This window comes from Tasmannia lanceolata, unplaced genomic scaffold (genome assembly GCF_043159265.1).
Source record: "Tasmannia lanceolata isolate RefF3 unplaced genomic scaffold, GAP_Taslan_0.1 ptg000003l, whole genome shotgun sequence".
NCBI lineage: Eukaryota > Viridiplantae > Streptophyta > Magnoliopsida > Canellales > Winteraceae > Tasmannia > Tasmannia lanceolata.
Window position 1 is genome coordinate 20,092,753 of NW_027518680.1, and position 21,796 is coordinate 20,114,548.

General features: G+C 37.0%; 1 protein-coding gene across 4 annotated transcripts; it reads right to left on the minus strand.

The window, feature by feature from the left end:
- Window positions 1–690: 690 nt before the first annotated feature.
- LOC143853555 (D-amino-acid transaminase, chloroplastic-like) lies at window positions 691–21,668 on the minus strand. Of its 4 annotated transcripts, XR_013237186.1 has the most exons (6): window positions 21,346–21,668; window positions 16,891–16,946; window positions 15,064–15,242; window positions 13,484–14,157; window positions 5,643–5,721; window positions 691–1,024 (listed from the first exon to the last, which is right to left on the minus strand). XR_013237186.1 is itself a non-coding variant. In XM_077363367.1 (5 exons), exons 1-5 carry the CDS (start codon window positions 21,548–21,550, stop codon window positions 10,678–10,680), a joined length of 1,209 nt encoding a protein of 402 aa, XP_077219482.1. In that variant the 5' UTR covers window positions 21,551–21,668; the 3' UTR covers window positions 10,334–10,677. The 4 variants fall into 4 exon arrangements, 3 of the variants coding, with proteins under 3 accessions (XP_077219482.1, XP_077219491.1, XP_077219494.1); XM_077363367.1 differs by lacking the exons at window positions 691–1,024; window positions 5,643–5,721 and adding an exon at window positions 10,334–10,772; XM_077363376.1 differs by lacking the exons at window positions 691–1,024; window positions 5,643–5,721; window positions 16,891–16,946 and adding an exon at window positions 10,334–10,772 and having other exon boundaries at window positions 15,064–15,235.
- Between the last annotated feature and the right edge of the window lie 128 nt (window positions 21,669–21,796).

Genomic DNA, 21,796 nt, shown 5'->3' on the forward strand with positions numbered 1-21,796 from the left:
AGGGGTATTTTGGTTATTTTTGAGTTAGGGGTACTTTGGTTATTTTCTATAAGTCTTTTTTTTTTTTTCAATGGTGAGGTAGGAGTATTTTGTTAATTTTCTATGTAATAGGAGTGTTTTGGTCATTTTCTATGCAATACCTTATCTAATGGAAAATGACCAACATACCATTATGGAAATGGCTAAAATACCCTTATCTCATAGAAAATATTTCCATAATGGTATGTTGGTCATTTTCCATTAGATAAGGTATTGCATAGAAAATGACCAAAACATTCCTATTACATAGTAAATTAACAAAATACTCCCACCTCACCATTAAAAAAAAGACTAAAAGAAAATAACAAAATCACTAAAATACACTTATATCATAGAAAATGACCTGAATTTCCTTATATAGAATGACCAAAATGCCCTTATCTCAAACAAATGACCAAAATACTCCTATCTCATAGAAAATGACCAACAATCCCGTAGAAAATGACCAAAAGATGTTTATCTTATAGATGATTACCAACATACTACCATCTCTTTGTTAATCTGCATAATATACATGATAAGAACAATAATATTTTTACATGAGAGGAAGATAAGGCTCATCATATAAGAGAGCCTCAAACCCCTCCGTTAGCTAGGATATTAGCTATATCTTTTTGCCTCCCATGGTATTACAAAAGAAAACATCTAGTCGACATCAAATGTCATAGACTTGCTCGATGTAATTATAATAATTTTGGGTTTCTCACTGTCAGATAGTCACTGGTTAACGGCTTCTTTAATAAACTTTAATTATTTTTTTCTAATACCATGTTTCTATAAAAATAGATGATATGCATTAAGTTTCAGTGTGGAAAGATATACATGTAGTTCATCCACAGTTTTAACATATTTGTTGACCTATGTCGATGGCTTCATCATGGTTGCATGAAAAATCTTCTTCGATAGTGTTTGGCACGTACACGGTACATCCCACAAATTGGTACTCCACAATCAATCTTTAACTAGGTGATAGCAGAACGTGATTCTGTTCCAAAAAATAGAAAACTTGATTTTTAGATGTAAGCTACAAAACGTGATTCTGATAGTGAAAGCACTCCAAAGAATGAGAAGCGAGTCTTGCCTCCAAAACAAGAATCAAGAGAATGGTTAAAGAATGCAAGCTTAGATGGTAATCGTTCGAAAAAATCTGTCGCGTTTGTGTTGTGCTAGGATTTGTAACTTTTGTTTAAAAATGCCAAACTTCGGTTAAGCTGACGAATATCAGGTAAAAACCAAGGTAGAACTGGCCAGAGTAGATGCCAGTAATGAAGAATGATAAGATTTTATGCAAAAAAATGACGAATGATAAGGTGGTTAATAATGATAACAACAATCAAAGCCACAACCAAGAATATTTATGCTTGGTTAAACTGGGAAAATAATCAGGTACACAATTAGAAGCTTCCAAAGTAAGGAAAACCAAAGATGAGAAAAACTGATAAAGAGGCAAGTAGTTTTGAAGATGACTGACACTTGTTGTGTCCTACAGCTGGGAGCCATATGTCATAGATCTACATGATGCAATAGATAATATAAAATGAAAAATATAATTTATCGTTAAAAACAACATAGATTCAACATATACGAATTCCAGTGAATGAAAAAAATAAACAAATTTCTGAAAATCATGATGCCATTTCCCTTTAAGCAATAACAAACAAAACAACAAGGGTTGATATGGCCTCGAAAAACGATACAAAATAGCAAAAGGATCAATAGCAGGGCTATAGATCCCACCCCAACCATTCAATAGGAAAAAGCCAACCGTAGTAAAAGGCATCAAGATCCAATCTCACCCTCACCCCACCAAAACAACGTTAGAGGAAGCTCATTCCCCACCACCAGCCTTCACCAAAAAAAAAAAAAAAAGAAAGAAAGAAAGAAAAGGGGTCCAAATATGAGAGTAGGCCTATTAGAAGTGCTTTAGGCATTTCTTTTGTTAACAGGAGCATATTGGTCTTATAGGGGACAGTTTGGCTCCGATTAATGTGCTTCAAGCCTTCAACATATCTTTAAAAACTATTCTCAGCTGGTTTTCACACTTCATCTTCTTGAATCCAAATGTTTTCAGCTGTTCCATTTTACAAGGAATTGATTGTAAGTGCCACATCATGCCCCATGGCCTACGTGTCAAGGACATCTTCAATTTCTTCCCTAATTTTCTTTAGAGGCTGCTCCTTTCGTTCTTTAATATACGTTACTTCAACACGTCCCACACAATCATAAAACCAGATATGTTAATGATAGGACTAGCATTAAGACCATTAGGAAGCTCTACCAAATGTTCATACGGTGCCACTTTCTTCAAGATCTTGCATGGCCGGAACTCCTTCATTTGTAAATTGTTGTAGGGACATTATGGATATCATTCCTTATGCAGTAAAGCCTGACTTTAACACCACGTTAATAATCTTTCCCCGTCAAAGCAAATCAGTACCTCCATTGATCTATTTTGTGGCCTTCCCTGCACCTTGTTTTTATTCCTTCCTTTCAGATCTTAGCACTACCAACTGAAACTCTTTTCTTCGACACCGTTCCGAAGTTTAGCAATTAAGTCTAGTGTGAGTTGGATTTCAGCCACTCTATTTTGCCTCATGACGACGGTATGCCCAGCCCCCATGCAAGCGACCGAAGAACCTCTTTCAACAACAACAGATCTAGCAGCCTCAAAAAGAAAGTCATTTATCGCATTTGATATCGCATTTGAAGAGAGCCCTAGTAATCATATTGCACCAGAGGACCGTGAAAGCTCAGTTAGCTCTTCCCGTCCCGATGCGCCTTGCCTTCTTCCCGATCTTCTTTGGTTGTTGCCAACCCCCGTGACAAAGGCTATCGATCGAATTTACTTAGTAAACCGAATCACAATGGATCGAAATCCTCCTCTTCCTTCCAATTAGTAAGATTCCCCGGTGTGGCCGACTCTGACTACATGGGAACAGATCCTTCTTCCTCGGAATCGTTTTTATCCCTCCTCTCTCCTTCTTCTCTTTCAATCCAATCATCTCTCATTCTGGAATAGACTCCACAAATCTTTTGAATGTTTTTTTTTAAAATAAACTTCCACATACCCCTAAGGAGTAGACCAAGGTAGAAAGGGTGGAAAGAAGATTGGATACATGGAAAAGAAACCTCGTCTCCAGGGGTGGTAGAATCACTCTCACTAAAGTTGTCCTGGCAAGTATCCCTATCTACCAAATGTCGGTCTTCAAATGTCCCATGAGTGTGGTTACAAGAATTGAAAAAATCCAAAGGCGGTTCTTATGGGGGGGGGATCCAATGATAAGAGGGGGTTCCCTTGGCGAATTGGAAAGAAGTGTGCAAGCCTATAAAAAAAGTGGAGGACTTGGGTTTAGAAGGATAAAGGAAATGAACATTTCCCTTTTTGGTAAATGGCTTTGGAGATTTGAAAAGGAGGACAACCAACTATGGGTTAAGGTAATTGAAGCTAAATACGGTGCTACTCCAGGTCATTGGGTATCAGAGGATAGATTCAGATGCTTGGGCATGACGATTGGAGGAACATTCTAAGGTTTAGGCACTTGTTTGAGGCTGCCATCAGATTCGGAGTGTATGAAGGAAATAGAATTCGGTTTAGGCTAGATAAATGGTGTTCTAATCAATCTCTAAAGGATATGTTTCCAGAACTATTTGTAATGGTGATTAACAAGGAGGGATTTGTAAAGGATCACATGGAAAAAAGGGGAGAAAAGGTGGTATAGGACCCACCGTTCCAAAGGAACTTCTTTGATTGGGAGATCGCTTCCATTGCTAGGCTTATGGAAGTGATTGAAGAGGGATATGCAAAGCAAGATGAGGAGGATAAAAGGGTTTGGATCTGGAATTCATCTGCAGCCTACACTGTAAAGTCTTTCTACCAAGGTTTGCACCTTTGGATGGACAGCATGTCATGGAAGAATCCAACGTGTGGACTTCTTAAGAAAGAGGAAAATGCTAATCGTAGATCATTGTGCCTTATGCATTGAGGCGGGAGAAATAGCTACTCACCTACTTCTCCATTGCATAGTGGCTAGGGAGCGGTATGGAGCAAGCTTCTTAGTCGTTTTGGCATACATTGGGTATTCAATGAAAACCTTAGTGATCTTCTTCAACCTTGGTTGGCAGCCACTTGGAAGAAAAATGGAAAATTTTTGTGGAATGTCTTCCTAATTACTACAATTTGTGTTCTTTGGAAGGAAAGAAATGCAAGAGTATTTTTGCCCTGCATTCTTATTCATCAAAGTGATTGCCCTCACGATCTATTGGGTGAAATCACTTCCTCCCTTTAGATTCGAGTCTGCCTATGATCTATGGGAAGGATGGAGGGAAGTTTGTTGGAGTGTGGAGAAGAAACAAAAAGTAGTTCAGAATTGGTAACCCACACCTCCCGGCTTTCTAAAGTTAAAGTTCGATGGATCAAGTACGGGGAATCCGGGTTCGGTCGGAATTGGCGGGGTGCTAAGAAATAATCAAGGGTAAGTAGTTTGGGCCTACGCTGGTCCTATTGAGGAGGCAGATGATATGGAAGCCGAGGCTCTTGCAGCTTATCAGGGTCTTAAACTTTTGGTGGAGACTAGAGTAAATAATGTGGTGGTAGGAGGGGATTCTTTTAATGTCATCAAGTGGTTTGAAGGGAACCAAAATCATCCGTGGAGATTCGATAGGCTTTTTTATGAGATGTTCGATTGGATGAGGACTTGAGAGTTTCTGTTTATGCACGTTCGCCGTTCGGCAAATGAGGTGGCCGATAGACTTGCTAGGGAAGTAGTGTCAAAAGAGTCTTTGGATATTATTTATTCTCTTCCTCCATGACTCCATTTTGTTTGTTTGTTTTTATCAATCCTCCTTTGTTGTTTCCTCTACTTTGTAATTTGACCATCTCGGTCCTTTTAGCAATAAATTGGCGATCATTCAAAAAAAGAAAAAAAAAACTTCGACGTCGTCATTTGATCTACCGTGTGATGGTAATTGTACTAAATCAAGGATGTGATTAGGATAAAACACATAAGCCACCTAAATTAGAGTTTTCTAATACTTCTACTAGCAGAACTATTGTATGCAAACTCCACTTGAACTATAAATCTGAGGCACGATTTCACAAGCTCTCTCACTAAATATCAACAAGTTTCCCAAGCTCTAATTAAAGACTTCCGCTTGCCCATCCGGCTGCACTAATTATTTCTACCAATCTACCCTTCTTTCCCAGATTATACACACAGTAACTAACATGTGATCAAAGACCAGATGCAATAGATATAGTTGATTGTAGCTGTTTTTTCACAATAAAAGATCAATGCAGACATGAAATATTTAATTGGTCAGAAGAGATTATATATATGATGAATGCTAAACTCAGGGGCACCCCCTTGCATAGATGAGATGAAAGGGCGCCCCCATTGATTGAAAGTCACTAAAGCACTTTAGTGACTTTCAACCAATGGGGGTGCCCTTTCATCTCATCTATACAAGGGGTGCCCGAGTTTCGCATTCCTCATATATAAATTAGTTTCATGCTTTGACATAAGGTTAGCGAAGGAAATAACAGTGAAGAATTGCAAGGTTCATGCATACTTATAACCGTACATACAAAAAATAGTAGTTCTCACCGTGAGAGCGAGAAGTTGAATCTTTGGATTCTTATTTCCAAGGCGCTTTTTAAGGCCTTTTACGACATCCTTCGCTTGCCTGATTAACTAAAAACAATGAGAAACTGATAACAATTTAAAAGGCAAACAAGAAATAACAACACCATTAGCATAGCTGCAGAGGAATTGTGAACATAGGAATAGTGACTATCTATAGCTACGCAAGTGAATAAGATGTCAGTTATATAGTTAGAAAGAATGCATACGCAATCATTATTTCCAAAAAAAATACCACCATCACCATCACTAGCATAGCTCAACTCAACTCAACTCAACTCAACTAAGCCTTTGTCCCAAACTAGTTGAGGTCGGCCAAATGAATCCTTTAGAAAATTTTCATGAAGAAGGTGAAAGAATCAACCGACTCAAATTGACTAAGTCTAATCCCGACACTAGTTGGGTTCGTATACGCAGATCACTTTCTTCCATTCTCTCCTATTCAAGGTCATGAAATGAAATGTTTTTCACAGCCTCTCCCAAGCCAGGATAAAGGAGGGGGGTTGGCATCAGGTTGGCAGCCGAACGTAAATTTTGCCACTCTTCTATGAAATGAATCACTAGCATAGGCTGCATAGCTATAGAGGAAATATGAAAGTAGGAATACTGACTATCCTTTTATTTTTATTTTTTTTATGGTATGAATACTGACTATCACTAGCCATATACTTGAATCAGATGTCAGTTACACAGTTAGAATGTATATGGGACCATTATTTCCGTGTAGCCTGCTCTACCAAAACTGTAGAAATCAGATTATCATCTGGTTGGTGCCTTCACAGTATTACAAAGCTAGAAAATTGATTAAATATAGTAAAACCAATAACAGGTAACTGGCAGTAATCCAGTGTTACATGACATGTATGAGTGAAGTGTCCTGATGACATAACTAAAAGTGTTATGTACCAGCATAGAAAAATGAATGAATATTTCTAATTGATTATTTCTTTGTTTACAGCTTTCCAACTGCAATTCGTTCGAATTAAGTTGATACTGTTTTTACAAGTCTCCTGATTTATATTATTCTCTAGGAATTTTGATTTACTTGTTAATTTAAGTAAAAAGTCAACAAAATTGGACAAAGATCACCATTCTAAGCATAAAAGCAAAATAAAATAAACATATAGAAAATCATTCGAAAAACGAATAGAAAGCTCATGTAGAGAAATCACCAACAGATCTGGCATAATGTCCAACTTGGTTAGAGCAACTTAAGTAATGAGATATGCAATTTAGTCGAGCTTTTTCTCAGAAATGAGATATGCAATTTAGCAAGTAATATAAAAAAGAAATGGTTACATAAAAGAAGTGGAAAACAACAAAAGAGACCAGAAGTTTTAAAATGCTCGGTTTTGTTAGAAAGGTTTTGTTAAGTAAGAGGGGGTTAGTCGTGCGCAACTTCGGTGCACTCTGTAGGACTTGGAGAATACCCCCTTAGTTGGAGAAGACTTTTCCCCTCCACTTTCAAATGTAGCGGTAGTCGGGAGGGAGGGATTTTCACATAAAGAGTCTCCTAAATTCCAGGCGCTTTACAAAAAAGGCGAGATGCAAATTCCGTCGAAAAAGGTGGAACTTGAGAAAGCTAGTGCCTGCGCTAGTGTGACATGTGGCACCCCCACTATATTCTCTCCCATTCAACGTTTATATTTGCTTTTACTGGATTACTAAAAAACTGTTGGATTTAAGAGTTTTAATTAATTAAGACTCCTCCCAGACAAGTGATAAAAAGTTTGTGGTTGGCATGATAAGTAGGATTGATTTAATTGGTTGATCTTATCTACTCAACCGATCTACTTGATGTAAGATTTACTCTGTGCATTGCACGGGTTTGCAACTAGTTTCATATAATAATCGGACTTATATGATGGGTGGCCATGAAAACAAGTGAAGTCTGGAAAGTATGGTACGGCCCACTCCATATGATGATCCAAACCGTCCCCAGAACTTAAATAGGTTGTGCCCCAAAAATCATTTCCATAGGATGATCCTAACCCTCTGATCTGTAGAAGATTCCATAAATGATTTTTAGGGCAGTACATATACAGATCGGAGGGTTAGGATCATCCTATAGAAATGATTTTTGGGGCACAACCTATTTAAGTTCTGGTCTAATAGATGGACGGTTTGGATTATCATATGGAGTGGGCCGTACCATACTTTCCCGACTTCATGTGTTTTCACGGCCACCCATCATATAATAATTTCTCATATAATCGATATATGTGAGTAGAAATATTTCGACCCATTTTAGTGGGACCCAAAACTTGGAATCTTCGATCACTTTGAAATCCCTGCTGAAATCCCTGTTTGAGGAGTCACAGGGATTCCTAGAGTGACTAATCCCCTGGACTTTCCCAGAATAACCCGTAGTCCCAGGCATTCCCAGAGTGACCAACAAGCCCGCGCGACTAACCCCCCCCCCCCCCCCCCCAAAAAAAAAAAAAAGTTTTGTCAAGAAAAGGTTTTGTTAAGTAATTAGAAAGCTCAGTTCTGCATAAAGGCATTGATGTACTCCCAAGAAGGGTTTACACACTAAAATCGAGAATTTATATCATGGGTGGCCGTGAAAACACTTGAACTCTAAAAATGTACGTATGGCCCACTCCATATGATGATCCAAACCGTTCATCTGTTTGGGCACAACGTAAATAGGTTGTGTTCCAAAAATCATTTTCATAGGATGATCCTAACCCTCCGATCTGTAGAATATTCCATAAATGATTTTTGGGGCACTCCATATTCAGATCAGTTCAGATCAGAGGGTTAGGATCATCCTATGGAAATGATTTTTGGGGCACAACGTATTTCAGATGAACGGTTTGGATCACCATATGGAGTGGGCCGTATCTACTTTTTTAGACTTCACGTGTTTTCACGGCCACCCATCATATAAATTTTCCACTAAAATCAGTCCAGAATTTTTTTTGAAACTGGTCGAATAATCAGAGATGTGAATAACCTATCATAGGAGAGAATGGAAGAAAATGATCCATGTGGACGAACCCAACTAGTGTCAGGATTAGACATAGTCAGTTTGAACCGGGTAGATCCTTTCACCTTCTTCATGAAAATTTTCTAAAGGATTCATTAGCCGCCCCCAACTAGTTTGGGACAAAGGCTTAGTTGAGTCGAGTTCTGAATAACCTATCACATGACTATTATAACATGAAACAGTACCCAAAACTACCAATTTAGCCAGGAAGTAATACAAAAAATAAACGGTTACATAAAAGAAGTTAAAAACAACAAAACAGCCCAAAGGTTATAAAATGCTAGCATTGAGAAGAGGTTTTGTTAAGCAATTAGAAAGCTCGGTTCTGCATAAAGGCATTGATGCAGTCCCGATATGCAATATTTTTTTTGGCATGGAAATATATGTGGGTCAAAGAAACAAAACCGGCTTACCCTTATTCAATGATATGCTTAGTAAACTAATCAACTTACGACGTTAGTTTCTTAGTTAGCTTCCAAATAATCGCCTCTTTTAACCTGTGCAATTGTTTTTTAGTTTATCCACCGACCCTCGTATAGCTCTGTAAAGACATGACATCACTTATGCATAGAAAGGTTAGCCACTTTAAACGAATGCTAGTGAAAAAAATATATGCTTTTATGACTAAGTTTTTTTATAGAGAAAACATTTCCTACACACTTGTGTAGGTAAGTTACCTACACACTAGCTTAAAATACAGTGGGGGGCCACATTGTTTGGGTGATTCAAACCATTCATTTGAATGGTCCTCACAGAGATAGGGTGTCCACAAAAATACAGTAATGCTGATAACATTTCCCTATTTATAATGTGGGGAAACCAAATCCCATGCAGATAGCCACATATATATAAATCATGAGATTTTATATGGTGCCCGAGTGTGAAGTCCAGTGCAGGGGCACCACCCTAGATATTTGACCCAACAGCAGCCTCTTAAAAAGTGGGCTGTTGTTGGGTCAAATATCAAGGGGCAATTCTGTTGTACCCGCTGCCCTGGACTTCAAGGTCGGGTACCATATAATTTCTCTATAAATCATATAACTTAATGTCCATACTTGAGTGAATTATTACCATTTAAAAAAAAATAAGTGAATTACAAATAAATGATAGGATTACCCTTACATAATACAATAATATAACTTAATGTCTATACTCGAATGAATTTTCGATCGAAATTTCATCCAAAAAATCCAAGATTTAGTACGTGTACAAAATTCCACCTGAAATTTCGGGATTTCGGCTGAAATTTCGGTTTCGGATAAGTCCAAAATTTTAGCCGAAACCGAAATTTCAAACCATGCATAATATATAGATGTGGGCGATGTGGGCTCTAAGGCCCAATCCCTTCAAATCATGCCAAACTTAAATGTAAGACACTAATGTTGATTTCTCATTAGTGCTTTAGTGAACATATATGCCAACTGATCCACACATAGGAAGTAGAAATCAGCCTAGATTCTACTTTCTCTCGTACAAAATCTTCTACAGATATCACACTACCGTATTTTGATAATGAGGCGAACTCACCTTGTTCTAATTTTTTTACCTGTCCCATCTCTTGCTCAACACTCTCCCTCGCTCTCTGCCCCTTTCTCCGTGGGTGAGGAAAAATTTCATGTATGTTTTTTTCATGGTTACTAAACATGTCATACAAGAATAAATATGTGATAACTCAGAACTTATAGATTCATCTATCTTCAGTGTGAAGTATTTGCTGTTTTTCTAGTTTCAATAACATAATAGCAAATAAAGTTTGACATTGCATCAAATGCTTATTACAATTTAAACATAGAAAATGAAAGCCAAACCTACCAATACTTTGAGAATGATGACATATTTTCATTACAAAGGCAGTTGACTCATTATCAGAAGGCTTTGTGGGAATGTGAAGGCTGAGATACTCAGTTATTGAGCAATAATATGCAAGCATAGGCTTCTGGTTCAAGTCTCAATCCTCCCATGCTAGAGAAAGCTAGGAAGAAAGAGAAAGAAAGCAAGCAAGAAGGTTCAATAAGGAACTGGTACCCTGACTTTCGCGGGACCAGATTTCATGTCCTCTAAAATGAGATCTAAAAGAGCCTGAGCCACAGGACCTTCCCTACCTACAAAAGAAGCAAAGAAAGAAAATTATCAAAGAAACTCTTCGAAGATTACTACAAGCTTTTTAAGGGCAGATTAGCTACAAAACTAATAGGCAGATTAGCTAAACCACTGCTTTTGTACAAAGGCATGAGATTAAGTTCACACAGCAATCTGTAACTGATTTTGGCATTTTGTAGTGTCTGCAACATGATGCTTTTTAAGGGGGAGGACGAGACGACCCAGAGATAAAATTAACAAACTTGTATTTCTTTAAGGCCACGTTTGGATACCCACAAGATTTAGATTTGGATTTAGTTGATATTTTGAACTGGATCAGATCCATAGATTTTTAAATCAGCGACAACAGTTCAAAAAATTCCGATTTTCAAATCTGTTCTGCGAGACGTTATTTGAAAATCAATGTTTGTGGCAACTTCCTTCCCCGTCGCTGCTCCTCGACGTTGCTCCGGCGGCAGCAAGACATCCCTCCTTCCCTCTCTCCCTCTCTTTCTCTCCCTCTTAAAACATGATCACAGAGATGATTGATGTATTTTGTATCCAAAACTCAAATACAAATGCCTGAAGTATCCAAACGGGCCCTAAAGGAAATTATGAAAGATTACCAATTAGTTTGGTTTAAAACAATCAAGGATGCTTTGAGCAAAGCAACACATAGAGAAAGGTTATTCATAGATAGAACTGTTAGGTCAATGCAAAAATATTTTCTAAGAATGAAGGGTTCTTGGTAGCTTTATTAGAAAGCTCAAAATCAATCCACCTAATGAAACTCACTGAAGGAATATCTTTAGTGGTAAAAAAATTATCTAATAATCAATCTATAAATCAAATGTATTTAGGCTTTTTTGAAAAAAACATTTGTATATTTCAGAAATATCTTTGGTGGTAGACAAAATTATCTAATAATCTTCAAAGTTGGGACATTTACATGCAACAATCTATAAATCAAATGTATTTAGGCCATTTTCGAAAGATCTGTGGCACCTTTTGTAGTTCCCATTCCCAAAACAACTGTCTGAGCTACCCTGGACGAGCTAATTCACATCAACAAATTAAGAAAAAATTCAATGTATTAATGCTATATTCAAAAACTTCAAGCCAATAGACTCAGTTGATGTAGGTAGCAGTACTTTGTGCCATCATTTTGAAGTCTTGCATTTGAGACTTCTTGTCAGGGCTCAGCTGATGATCCAAGTCATTGGGTCTACTGATTTGTTGGTCTATATACAATGATCAGCACGCTATGGATAGAGTTCATATTGCAGGAGGCATGTTGAATTTTTGAAACCATGGAATTCAACGGGCACACTAAAACTAGACTTCAAGACTCGATGAGAACTCTGAGGTTATGTTTGGCAGCAATGAAAATATAATTCATGGAATGTTTGTTTATCCAAGAGAGGGTGAGCCATGGCGCAATGGTAAGGTTGCTCCATTGTGACCTGGTGGTCACAGGTTTGAGTCACAGAAACATCCTCTCTGCAAAGCAGGGGTAAGGCTGCGTACATCTAGGCCTCCCCAGACCCCACAATGGTGGGAGCCTCGTGCACTGGGCCGCCCTTTAATGTTTGTTTTTCAAAGGTGAGAGGGGATTAGAGAGGGCTGGTGCGAGAGAGATTTAAGAGAATTCTGAGTGAGCAGAGCATGTGATCAGGCAGTTAAACGAAGTAAAAAATCGCTATCCAAAACATTATCATTTTTGTTTTCCTTGTTTTCCAAACCCATCCCATGCAAGAAAAAGAATTCAATATCCAATTCTCTCTCTCTCTCTCTCTCTCTCTCTCTCTCTCTCTCTCTCTCTCTCTCTCTCTCTCTTGCAAATATTCCATGAATTTTTTTCACGCTTGCATAACATGCCCTAAAAGTTTATGCCCTGTTCGTTTGAGATTGTGGCAACGATTGTGGGCCCCAAATCGATTACAGGACTCAAAATTACCTGAGTCCTGTAATCGGTTTGGGGCCTGCAATCGGTTGCCACAATCTCAAATGAACAGGGCCTTACAAAACCAATTCACGCCTTAAATTCGAACCTTCATTTGTGATCATAAAAACATGTTCATGTGTGTGCATGTGTATTATGTATAGGGAGTGCTAGGCAATTTCGCAAATTTGTGGTCCCTTTTTTCAGGAGAGAAGTGCCACCTCATATGAATTAAATGAATAAGACAAATTCAGCTCTTAAGGTGGCTCTTCTCTCTTGAAAAAAGAGGGCCTGCCTGCTAAATTGCCTAGACATATATATATATATATATATATATATATATATATATATATATATATATATATATATATATCTGTGTGTGTGGGTGGGCGGGCGGGTGTGTGTGTGTGTGTGGGCGCGCGCGCGCGTGTGTATGTGTGTTGAGGGGGGGCGTGTGCGTGTAGGGAAATGATATCAACATTGCAATGTTTTAATAAGATGCGTGAAGCATCTTGTCGTTTAGTATTTAAAGGGCTGTCAGAAGGATATTACAGTTCTCAAAAAGCTCGTACAAGCCCTTTAAATACTAAAGGACAAGATACTTTCGCGGATCTTATTAAAACATTGCAGTGCCGAATCCATTTCCCTACACACAAACACACATCTGTAATATGTATATGTATGTATATGCATGTGTGTGTGAGTGTGTGTAGTTGAGATGCGTGTGCATGGGCAAACAAGATACATGTTTGTTTCAAAACTCATAAAAGTATGTAGGACAGAAGTAGTTACCATTCCCAATGATCTGTTCATCCCATTGCAACACAGAGCGCACAAGAATTCCACTCCCAATAAGCATCATCTCATCAGCCATCTTCCCTTCTTCCAGACCCACATTTCCAACTCTAATTCCACTCAGTATCCCCTCCTTCACCAGTCTCTCTGCAAGACCTAATACTCTTTTCACTGTGCACCCACTGAGAATTTTGTCAAAATAAGGAGTCACAAACTCCTTTTCCTTTGTCACAAATGCAACATTCATGTTTGGCCCCTCAGCAACATACCCTTCATCATCTAACCAAATTGCTGCATATCCCCCTTTTTCTTCAGCTTCCATTTTTGAAAGCACGTTTGGTAGGTAGTTTACACTCTTCATGATGGAAAACTGTGGTGTCTTTATAAGGATTGTTGACGTTACCACTTTAACACCTTTTCGATCCAGTGGAGATTGGTCTTGGATCACGACGGCATAGAGAGCTGGATTATAACATCCAGATGGAGATAGTAGGAAGTCACCTGGTCCCGCAGAGAGCCAATACCTTAATGATCCTTGTGCACATTTCGATGCGCTTACGGTTTGTATAAGGATACTTCTTATGCTTGACCGATCAAAAGGGAGGCTGATTTTTGCCATGGATGCAGATCTTAAGAAGCGGTCAATGTGTTGATCTAATTCGTAGAGATATCTGACCATGTGAAAGACAGAAAAAAGCTAAATTAGTGATTTATAACACAAATAAGAAAGCAGGATAGATGGCCAAAAGAGTTGCTTGTTTCTGACCACTTCAAATGCACTGAAAAGCTCCTCACATTATTCAGACAGTAGACATAACTGATGATAAAGATACATAGAATCACTTGCTTCCATGCAACTTAAACTGGGATTCGTCCGGGAAAGAATGATAGACCACTAGTCACACACATATTAATTTATTGCATATTGTACTGAAATGTGAGCATGTTAGAATTTTTTGGACTGTCATATCTGACTTAACCGCTTCATGGTCTAATCCATGTAACTTTATGCATGTGTTCTATGTCTTATCTCATGTTTTCCATGCACACACACACACACACATTAATATATATATATATAGATAGATAGGAAAACTGTTCGTGAGCTTGAGCTATATAAGCTTATATGAGCTTGAGTGCCCAAACACATGGGTCCCACATTTTTTGTGGTGATCCAAACCATTCATTTGCAAGGCCTAATCATAGATAGGGTGTGTACCAAAAATCAAGTCCATTGGATCATCCTAACCTCTCCAAAAGTGGAGGGCAAAAAATGGGCAGATTTGTCGACAAACAGTGTCTGTCCATTTCCCCCTCCACTTTTGGATGGGTTAAGATGATCCTATGGACCTGATTTTTGGTACACATCCTATTTATGTAAAGTCCTTCAAAATGAATGCTTTGGATCACCCCAAAAAATGTGGGACCCATGTTTTTGTGGCACTCAAGCTCATATAAGCATGAGATTTTTATACTAATACAATATCCAAACAAGTCTGGTATGAGTGTTTGAAACTACAGGCTTTTCTTTTTTAGAAAAGAACAAACAATGTAATGCCCTTGCTACGGGTTCTTACCCATCCATTATGGCTGCAGTATCAAAAACGCCATGCCCTCTATGGACCATGTGATCATCCAGGGGAATCACCATAGTTGCAGGATCTGTTGTAATTCCACCCAAGATGCTTGAGTACATAGCCAAGAAATTCTGCTTGCCTTTTCTTTTTTCTTGGCTTACTTTTAGTCTTTCTACAACCTTAGCATTCATCGAATTAGAATTATTTAGAAAAATGTTGCTGGTCAAGGAATCTAAAATCAATATAAATATAATATAACAAGAAAAAGTTAAGTTAGATAAAGGGAGTCATAATTCATAAAGAAAATAGACCTCGACAATTACACACAACTTGGAAGGCATTCACCCTCTTCCTCATTGAAGCAAATTTCACCCATTAACAACATTCTTTTGTCGAAACAAATTTTGCACCCACTCGACTGTCTTTCCCTTCCAGAAACAAATCCACCCCTTTAAAACACACAACTGTATGTAACTTGGGAAAAAAATTCACCTCTTTACTAAACTCAACCTTATGTCCACATGTAAAAACAAATTCCACCTCTTTTCGTGTGCCATAAGTCCAACACTACTGTTTGTAAGGTAATTAATCATGTCATCAATATGAAATACAAATATATTTTGATAAAAGATTGTGTGTTTCATGAGAAACTACTATAACAAAGAGAACAGGATGGGGCTGGTTTATGTTTGTTCACCACAACAGCAGGTGGATTAGTAGAGCCGTGTGAAAGAATGACAGTGGAGATTTCTCAGAGTTGGACATATGGACTGTGACATACAAACCCTCCCGGCCTAATCGTATTTTTGCTTTTGTAAGAATAGATATCACAGCGGTAAGGTTGCTTTTGCAAGAGGACGAGCCTTGGTGCAACGGCAAGGTTGCTCCATTGTGACCTGGTGGTCACGGGATCGATTCACATAGACAGACAGATTTATATTTTCCTAATAAAGACCAACAATAAACAATTGTAGAATGAGAAGCCATATAAAGGACTATCAAGAGACACTTTGAAAAATGACACACGGTTCCTTTCCAATGCATCACACCATAACGCCAGAGAAAGTGGTAATGTAGTTCCATTGGAGATAACAATTGAGTCCTTTTAATTATCAATCCATGTATAGGAGAAGGGTAAAGAAAGATCCGAATAGACTGGAATCACTTCCATAATGAACCAATACTGTCACTGGCATATGTAGATGCATACGTATAAATATAGGATACATACATACGAGTTTCGACATGTAATACGATCTTGTCTTGGTGAACGAAAATGGCCATGACAGTGCACATGTGGCATGTTCTTGGTGATCGGGATCATTGACTTGGCGAGCCATCACATGGCAACACAGTGAACCCAGGTTTGATGGCGAACAGAGATTCATTAGCAAGATTGAGGCATGCAAAAATAAATGGCTTAAGACATCTTAAGAAATGTCTTTTGCATCATGCTTGACCGAAGGTCTAGAATCATCCGATGAGGGCATCATGAGGCAACCCAGATGGTCTTGGTCCCATTCTTAAAGTTAAGGCCTACGAAAGTCGCAGGTTAACTTCTCTTGATGGAACCATAAAGGAGCCTAAACTAAATAGATCATGGGGACAGGATCAGATCATACAATCAAGGTGGGGCAAACAGCAATGGGCCAGACTTGCATTTGCAGGTGAGATTAACAGACCCGAGCACATCCATGTGGGGCATTTGGGTCCAAACAGTGGCTATTAGGGAAGAACCTAATAGCCATTATTTCTTACCATTTTCTGGTATACAACAGCATAAAAACACCACTAACAAAGATACGGAGAAAGATATAAAAAGCATACCTCTGAAGAAGATAGAAGAGGGACACTTGGAATGTGGAAATCCATGTCTTTTGAAACTGTCAAATAAGGGAAATATTAGTCTAAATATATATGTATGTATAAATGAGGAATGATCAGATGGTTCCTGCATTCATTGCGATACTTATAGACCTCTTTTATCTGTTTTTTTTCTAAATACTGCTATAACAAATTTATCATTACCTTTCTCAGAAAAAAAAAAATTATAATTATCACATGTTTTGAGTTTCATTTCTTTTAATAGTAAGTTTATTTAAATAGAAATAATTATATTAACTTAACCGAATAAAATTTCAAATATATTACCAATAAACTGATTATAATGTAAAAAAATTAGAATTGATTAAAATATATTGGTGAATCCACGTATCCTTTTTTTATGTTAGCCAAAGCCGACACTCAAAACCCATGTCGGATTCCGACACTCATACCTGTACTCACGTAGCATAGCATCTAAGCAAGGCGATTGCTACTAAATGAATGGCATGTAGCAATAATGATCAGCCTCATACGTCCCATGCAAAGTAGAAAGCATGGGAGCCACATTGATTGATATGAACTACTCATATTGGTGTGATTCACCATTGATTGACCATAGGCCAAAAATCAAGCATTTTAACAATATCTTTAATGGCTTTTTTTGCCATTAAATTTTGGATTGTTGCGTTCTTATATATTGTACTAGAATTTTATACGACTTAAGCCAGATAGTTAGGATCTGTAACACCCGAACCCATGATCTCTCTCTCTCTCTCTCTCTCTCTCTCTCTCTCTCTCTCTCTCTCTCTCTCTCTCTCTCTCTCTCTCTCTCACACACACACACACACACACACACACGCGCGCGCGCGCGTTATATTAACTTCTTTGAATGGAGTGTATTTACCGATATTTATGTTATTTTTAATTCTTTGAAACCGAGTGTCGTTATCAATATTAATATTATATTTAGTTCTTTAAAATGGGGTGTTTTTTATCAAAAGGAGTTGAGTTGTTGGTTTCAAAAATGGGAGGAGATCCAATGGTCATGGATGAAGTAGGGAGCAAATAGATGGATGAGTGGTTGGGAAACCTTGCTAGGATGGAAATTAGTTAGAAATAGAATTCTTATTTAATTTGAGTGTTTCACGTGGAGAAATTATGGGCTGCAAATGCGTGAGTGCCACACGCTTGGGTCTTTTGTAACAATAGAAGGATTAGGATTTTTGGTTTATTTGGGTAGATTAGGATCAATAGGATTCTAACCAATAGGAGAAAAGATTCAAGCATAGCATGTTTATCTTTGATGGCAGTCGGTTCTATGGATTGAGCTAACTTTTGTGGCCTCTTGTGAACCATTGGATGATCTCTATCTAGTTTAGAGCTTTAATCTAATTAGAAGAAGAGTAGCATTAGGACTCTGTCATCCCTCTTCTTTATAAATATGAGATAAGGCTTTCTTTTATCTATATACTCGTTAGTGGAGGAAAAAAAAAGAAAAAAAAAACACAGTAGAGAGAGAGAGAGGAAGAAAAAGGGGAGTTTTCTTTTGGAATATTCTTCCAGGTACTTTTCTTCTTCTTCCTTATTTATTTTGACTATTGTTTTAAGGTTTAAATCTAATTTGAACTTAGGATTTTCTTTTGTGAAAAGTCACATTCACACACCGTTCGTAGAAATTTGTTTTTGAGAATCTCTTTCACACTAATTTTAGCAACCTTTGTCATTGCTTTTGTAAAATTTGTTTTTTTTTTTAATGAAACCCATGGCAATGCCGTAATTTTATTTGGTCAAGCCATTTTTCTACAGCACCATGTCAATAGTTGTCATTATGTGAAACTTTTGGAAAATTTACCTTTTCTTCAGGTGGCAGTGGCTGTAATTTTATGAAATTTTTGTGAATGGCAGTAGCCGTAATTTAAAACAACTATTGTGAAGTTGCTTTCATGGAAAGTCTTTGTAATCATTACTTTTTATATCATTAACTTTATAAAAAAAATTACGTATAGATGGCAAACTTTGTGAGTATTACTTTTTATATCATAAACTTTATGAAAAATTATTGTTTCATGGCAGACTTTATGAAAATTACATTTTACAGGTAGACCTTGTCAAAATTATTTTTTATATAATAACTTTGTCAAATTTCTTTTACAGAAACCTTTATTGGATAGTGTATTACATTTTAGACAATGATACTAATAGTATTTCGTTTTACTTACACGGAAACTCTAAGTATAAGATTAGACCTTATGAGTAATATATTACGTTTTACTCATTAACTCAATAAATATTTTGTTTTATACAATAACTTTACATATCTAATAGTGCACCTTAAAATGGAAATTGCGGACATGGCTTTGTAAATTGGTGTTGTGGGATTTGGATTTAGGATTTTGGGCCTAAAATTGACGGTCGGTTGACCAAATAGGGGATTGGTTGACCTAATCCAATTTAATACTGCGAACATTCTCTTGTACTCAAATTTAACCATTTTAAGTGTATTTTAATTATAAGAACATTATTTGATAGGATATTCAATTTCGATCTTCGAGGGATTGGAAAGATGACTTTCTTAAAAGAGTTATTTGGACTTTGTTAAGGCATCGAAGAAGGTAAGTGGTTATACCTCTTACTTAATTATTTTTCTTAAACTACTGCAAGGAGTCAAGGACTATTATTTAAATGAATTGTTGGACAATTGTAAATTGATTTCGAAATAATTCTTTCCTTAAAAATCTATGTCTTTATAATAATTGAAAAATGTTTCCAAATAGAAATTCTATTGAGATTGTAGTACACCCATGTTTTAAATGATAAGAGACAAGCATGCAATATTGTAAAAATATGTGGATTGGGATTACTAGTATTATTATTTGATTTCTAAAAGTGTATAGTACATCGAATAACATTTATTTTAATGTTTTGTTTTATAGATTCTCAGTTGACTACATAAGATCCTGTCAATGGGGGTTAATCGCTGACACATGATCAAGTTTTAGTGACCATATGGTAGTGACTCCAAAGTGAAAGTGAATTGTGCTCGCCACAAAGTGGTGACTAAGTGAAATCGTAGTCCCAGTGACTTGTAGTTTCCAAGTGCTTTCCAAAATGCAAATAGAAGTGTTTAGTTTGTTTCAATGCTTAAATTGCTTTCTCATCTTAAAGTGCAATGCTTTAATTTCTTATTTTGGTTATCAAATATACATAGTTTCCAAAATGATTGAACTGTTTGGTTTGTAGATTTTTTGAGAGGTTGCATATTTCTTCTTAAATTGTGAAATGATTTACTCAGTGATTTTAGTTTAATGTTTTTATTGTGGCATACTTGTCTCAGCTAAGTAAGGGATATAATCTCGTGCTGAGCGTGATCTCACTCCTCACATTAAATTTTTCAGATGATCCGAAAGCTTAGGATTTCCAGCGAGAGACTGTCGAACGTAGAAGACTAGTACGAAGATGGAGATTCTAATAAATGATTTAGTTATTTTATGAGTTAGAAGAACCTTTATTTATTTCATTTCATTCCGTATTGAACTATGTGAAAGAATTAGTTATGTCGTTATTTGGGATTATTCAATCATTATGGAATGGAACTAGTAGAGCACCTGATGAAATTTTTATTTTTATTAACCGTGGGTTTTAGTTAATAACTTGTGCTAGTCATTGTAAATCGACTTGCGTGTTTTTGGGTCAACCATAGGCACGCGGTCGCTGTTTACTTCCACGCTTCTAGGTTGGGGGGGTTGACAGGATCAGTTAGGATCACCCAGATCATAATGTTTTTAGGAATCGAAGCATGTATGGTGAAGTCTACCACATGAATGGTTTAGATCAATCCTATTTGGTCTCATATATACATTAGAAACTGGAAAGCATGGCAATACAGTGCATCCAAAATTTGTGTGGTCATTCCCCTTGTTAATATCGACAAAAATATTCGCTTTCACACGCAAGGAAACATAAAAAACAAATAAAAAAACAAATAACCAAATTGGGCTGTGATAGAGAAATAAAATGGAGAACACAATGTCTACAAAAAGATTTCAGTTTTTTATTTGTCCTGCATTCTCTTTTATACATTCAACAAATCCCTCAAGGTAAACATAAATTTGAGATCTTCCCAAGAAAAAAAAAATTATCTAACAAAGAGATTAACATAATGGAAGCTATTAAAGTCTCAAGATTACTTTTTTTTCTCATTTCTGTAAATAAATTCAACCTAGCCCCTCAGAAAATAATGATGAGACAAAAAAAAAATGAAGTCCCACTTGAAATAGCCTCTGTTTGATTATGAATTCCAATTTTCATTTATTCAAGAAAAAATTGAAATTAATAAATTCAGCCAACTTGTTAAGAGATGAAATAGGAAAAAAAATGAGGGGTAACATTTTTTCTTCTCTGTAACATTAACCTAGATATATCAATATTAATAGATCAAACTAAGAAGAAGAAAAACACCTGAAAAATCTTCAGTTTCATCCGAAATACTAACAGCCCTCCTTTTGCTGAACGATTTTCCATCAGTCCTCAATCCGAAATCCCGAAATGAAGGGTCCGAAAAAAAGATAATTTTCTGGGTAGGAGTTGAAAACGAAGAAGAGATGATTCCTGGGGGGAATGGGTTTTCCAACATGGGTTTTTGCAAAAACATCAAAGTGGCCATTAATCCAAGTCTGTGAAGAGCTTTCAGCTATTTCTAAGCTCCCTCTCTGTGTTGACTTCTCCTTTATTCTCCAAGAGCAGGCCAAAACCCCCAACGACAAAAAAAATACAAACCAAACGGGAAGAAAGATTTAAAAAGGGTACTAATAAAATATCCACCCCTTTTAATTACTTGGGACACCCACCTGCAGTGTACGTTGGCAATCAAGTCCATCGAATCCTTTCCATTCGAAGAAGTACAACAGCC

Bases quoted from the DNA above. Each gene is read 5' to 3' on its own strand.
- LOC143853555 (XM_077363367.1), bottom strand. From the start codon at position 21,550: ATGGCCACTTTGATGTTTTTGCAAAAACCCATGTTGGAAAACCCATTC. The intron at 15,243-16,890 runs GTATGCTTTTTA...ATGAATGCTAAG, and splicing joins CTCTTCTATCTTCTTCAGAG to GTTGTAGAAAGACTAAAAGT. The intron at 10,773-13,483 runs GTAACTACTTCT...CTTCTTTTGTAG, and splicing joins TGAACAGATCATTGGGAATG to GTAGGGAAGGTCCTGTGGCT.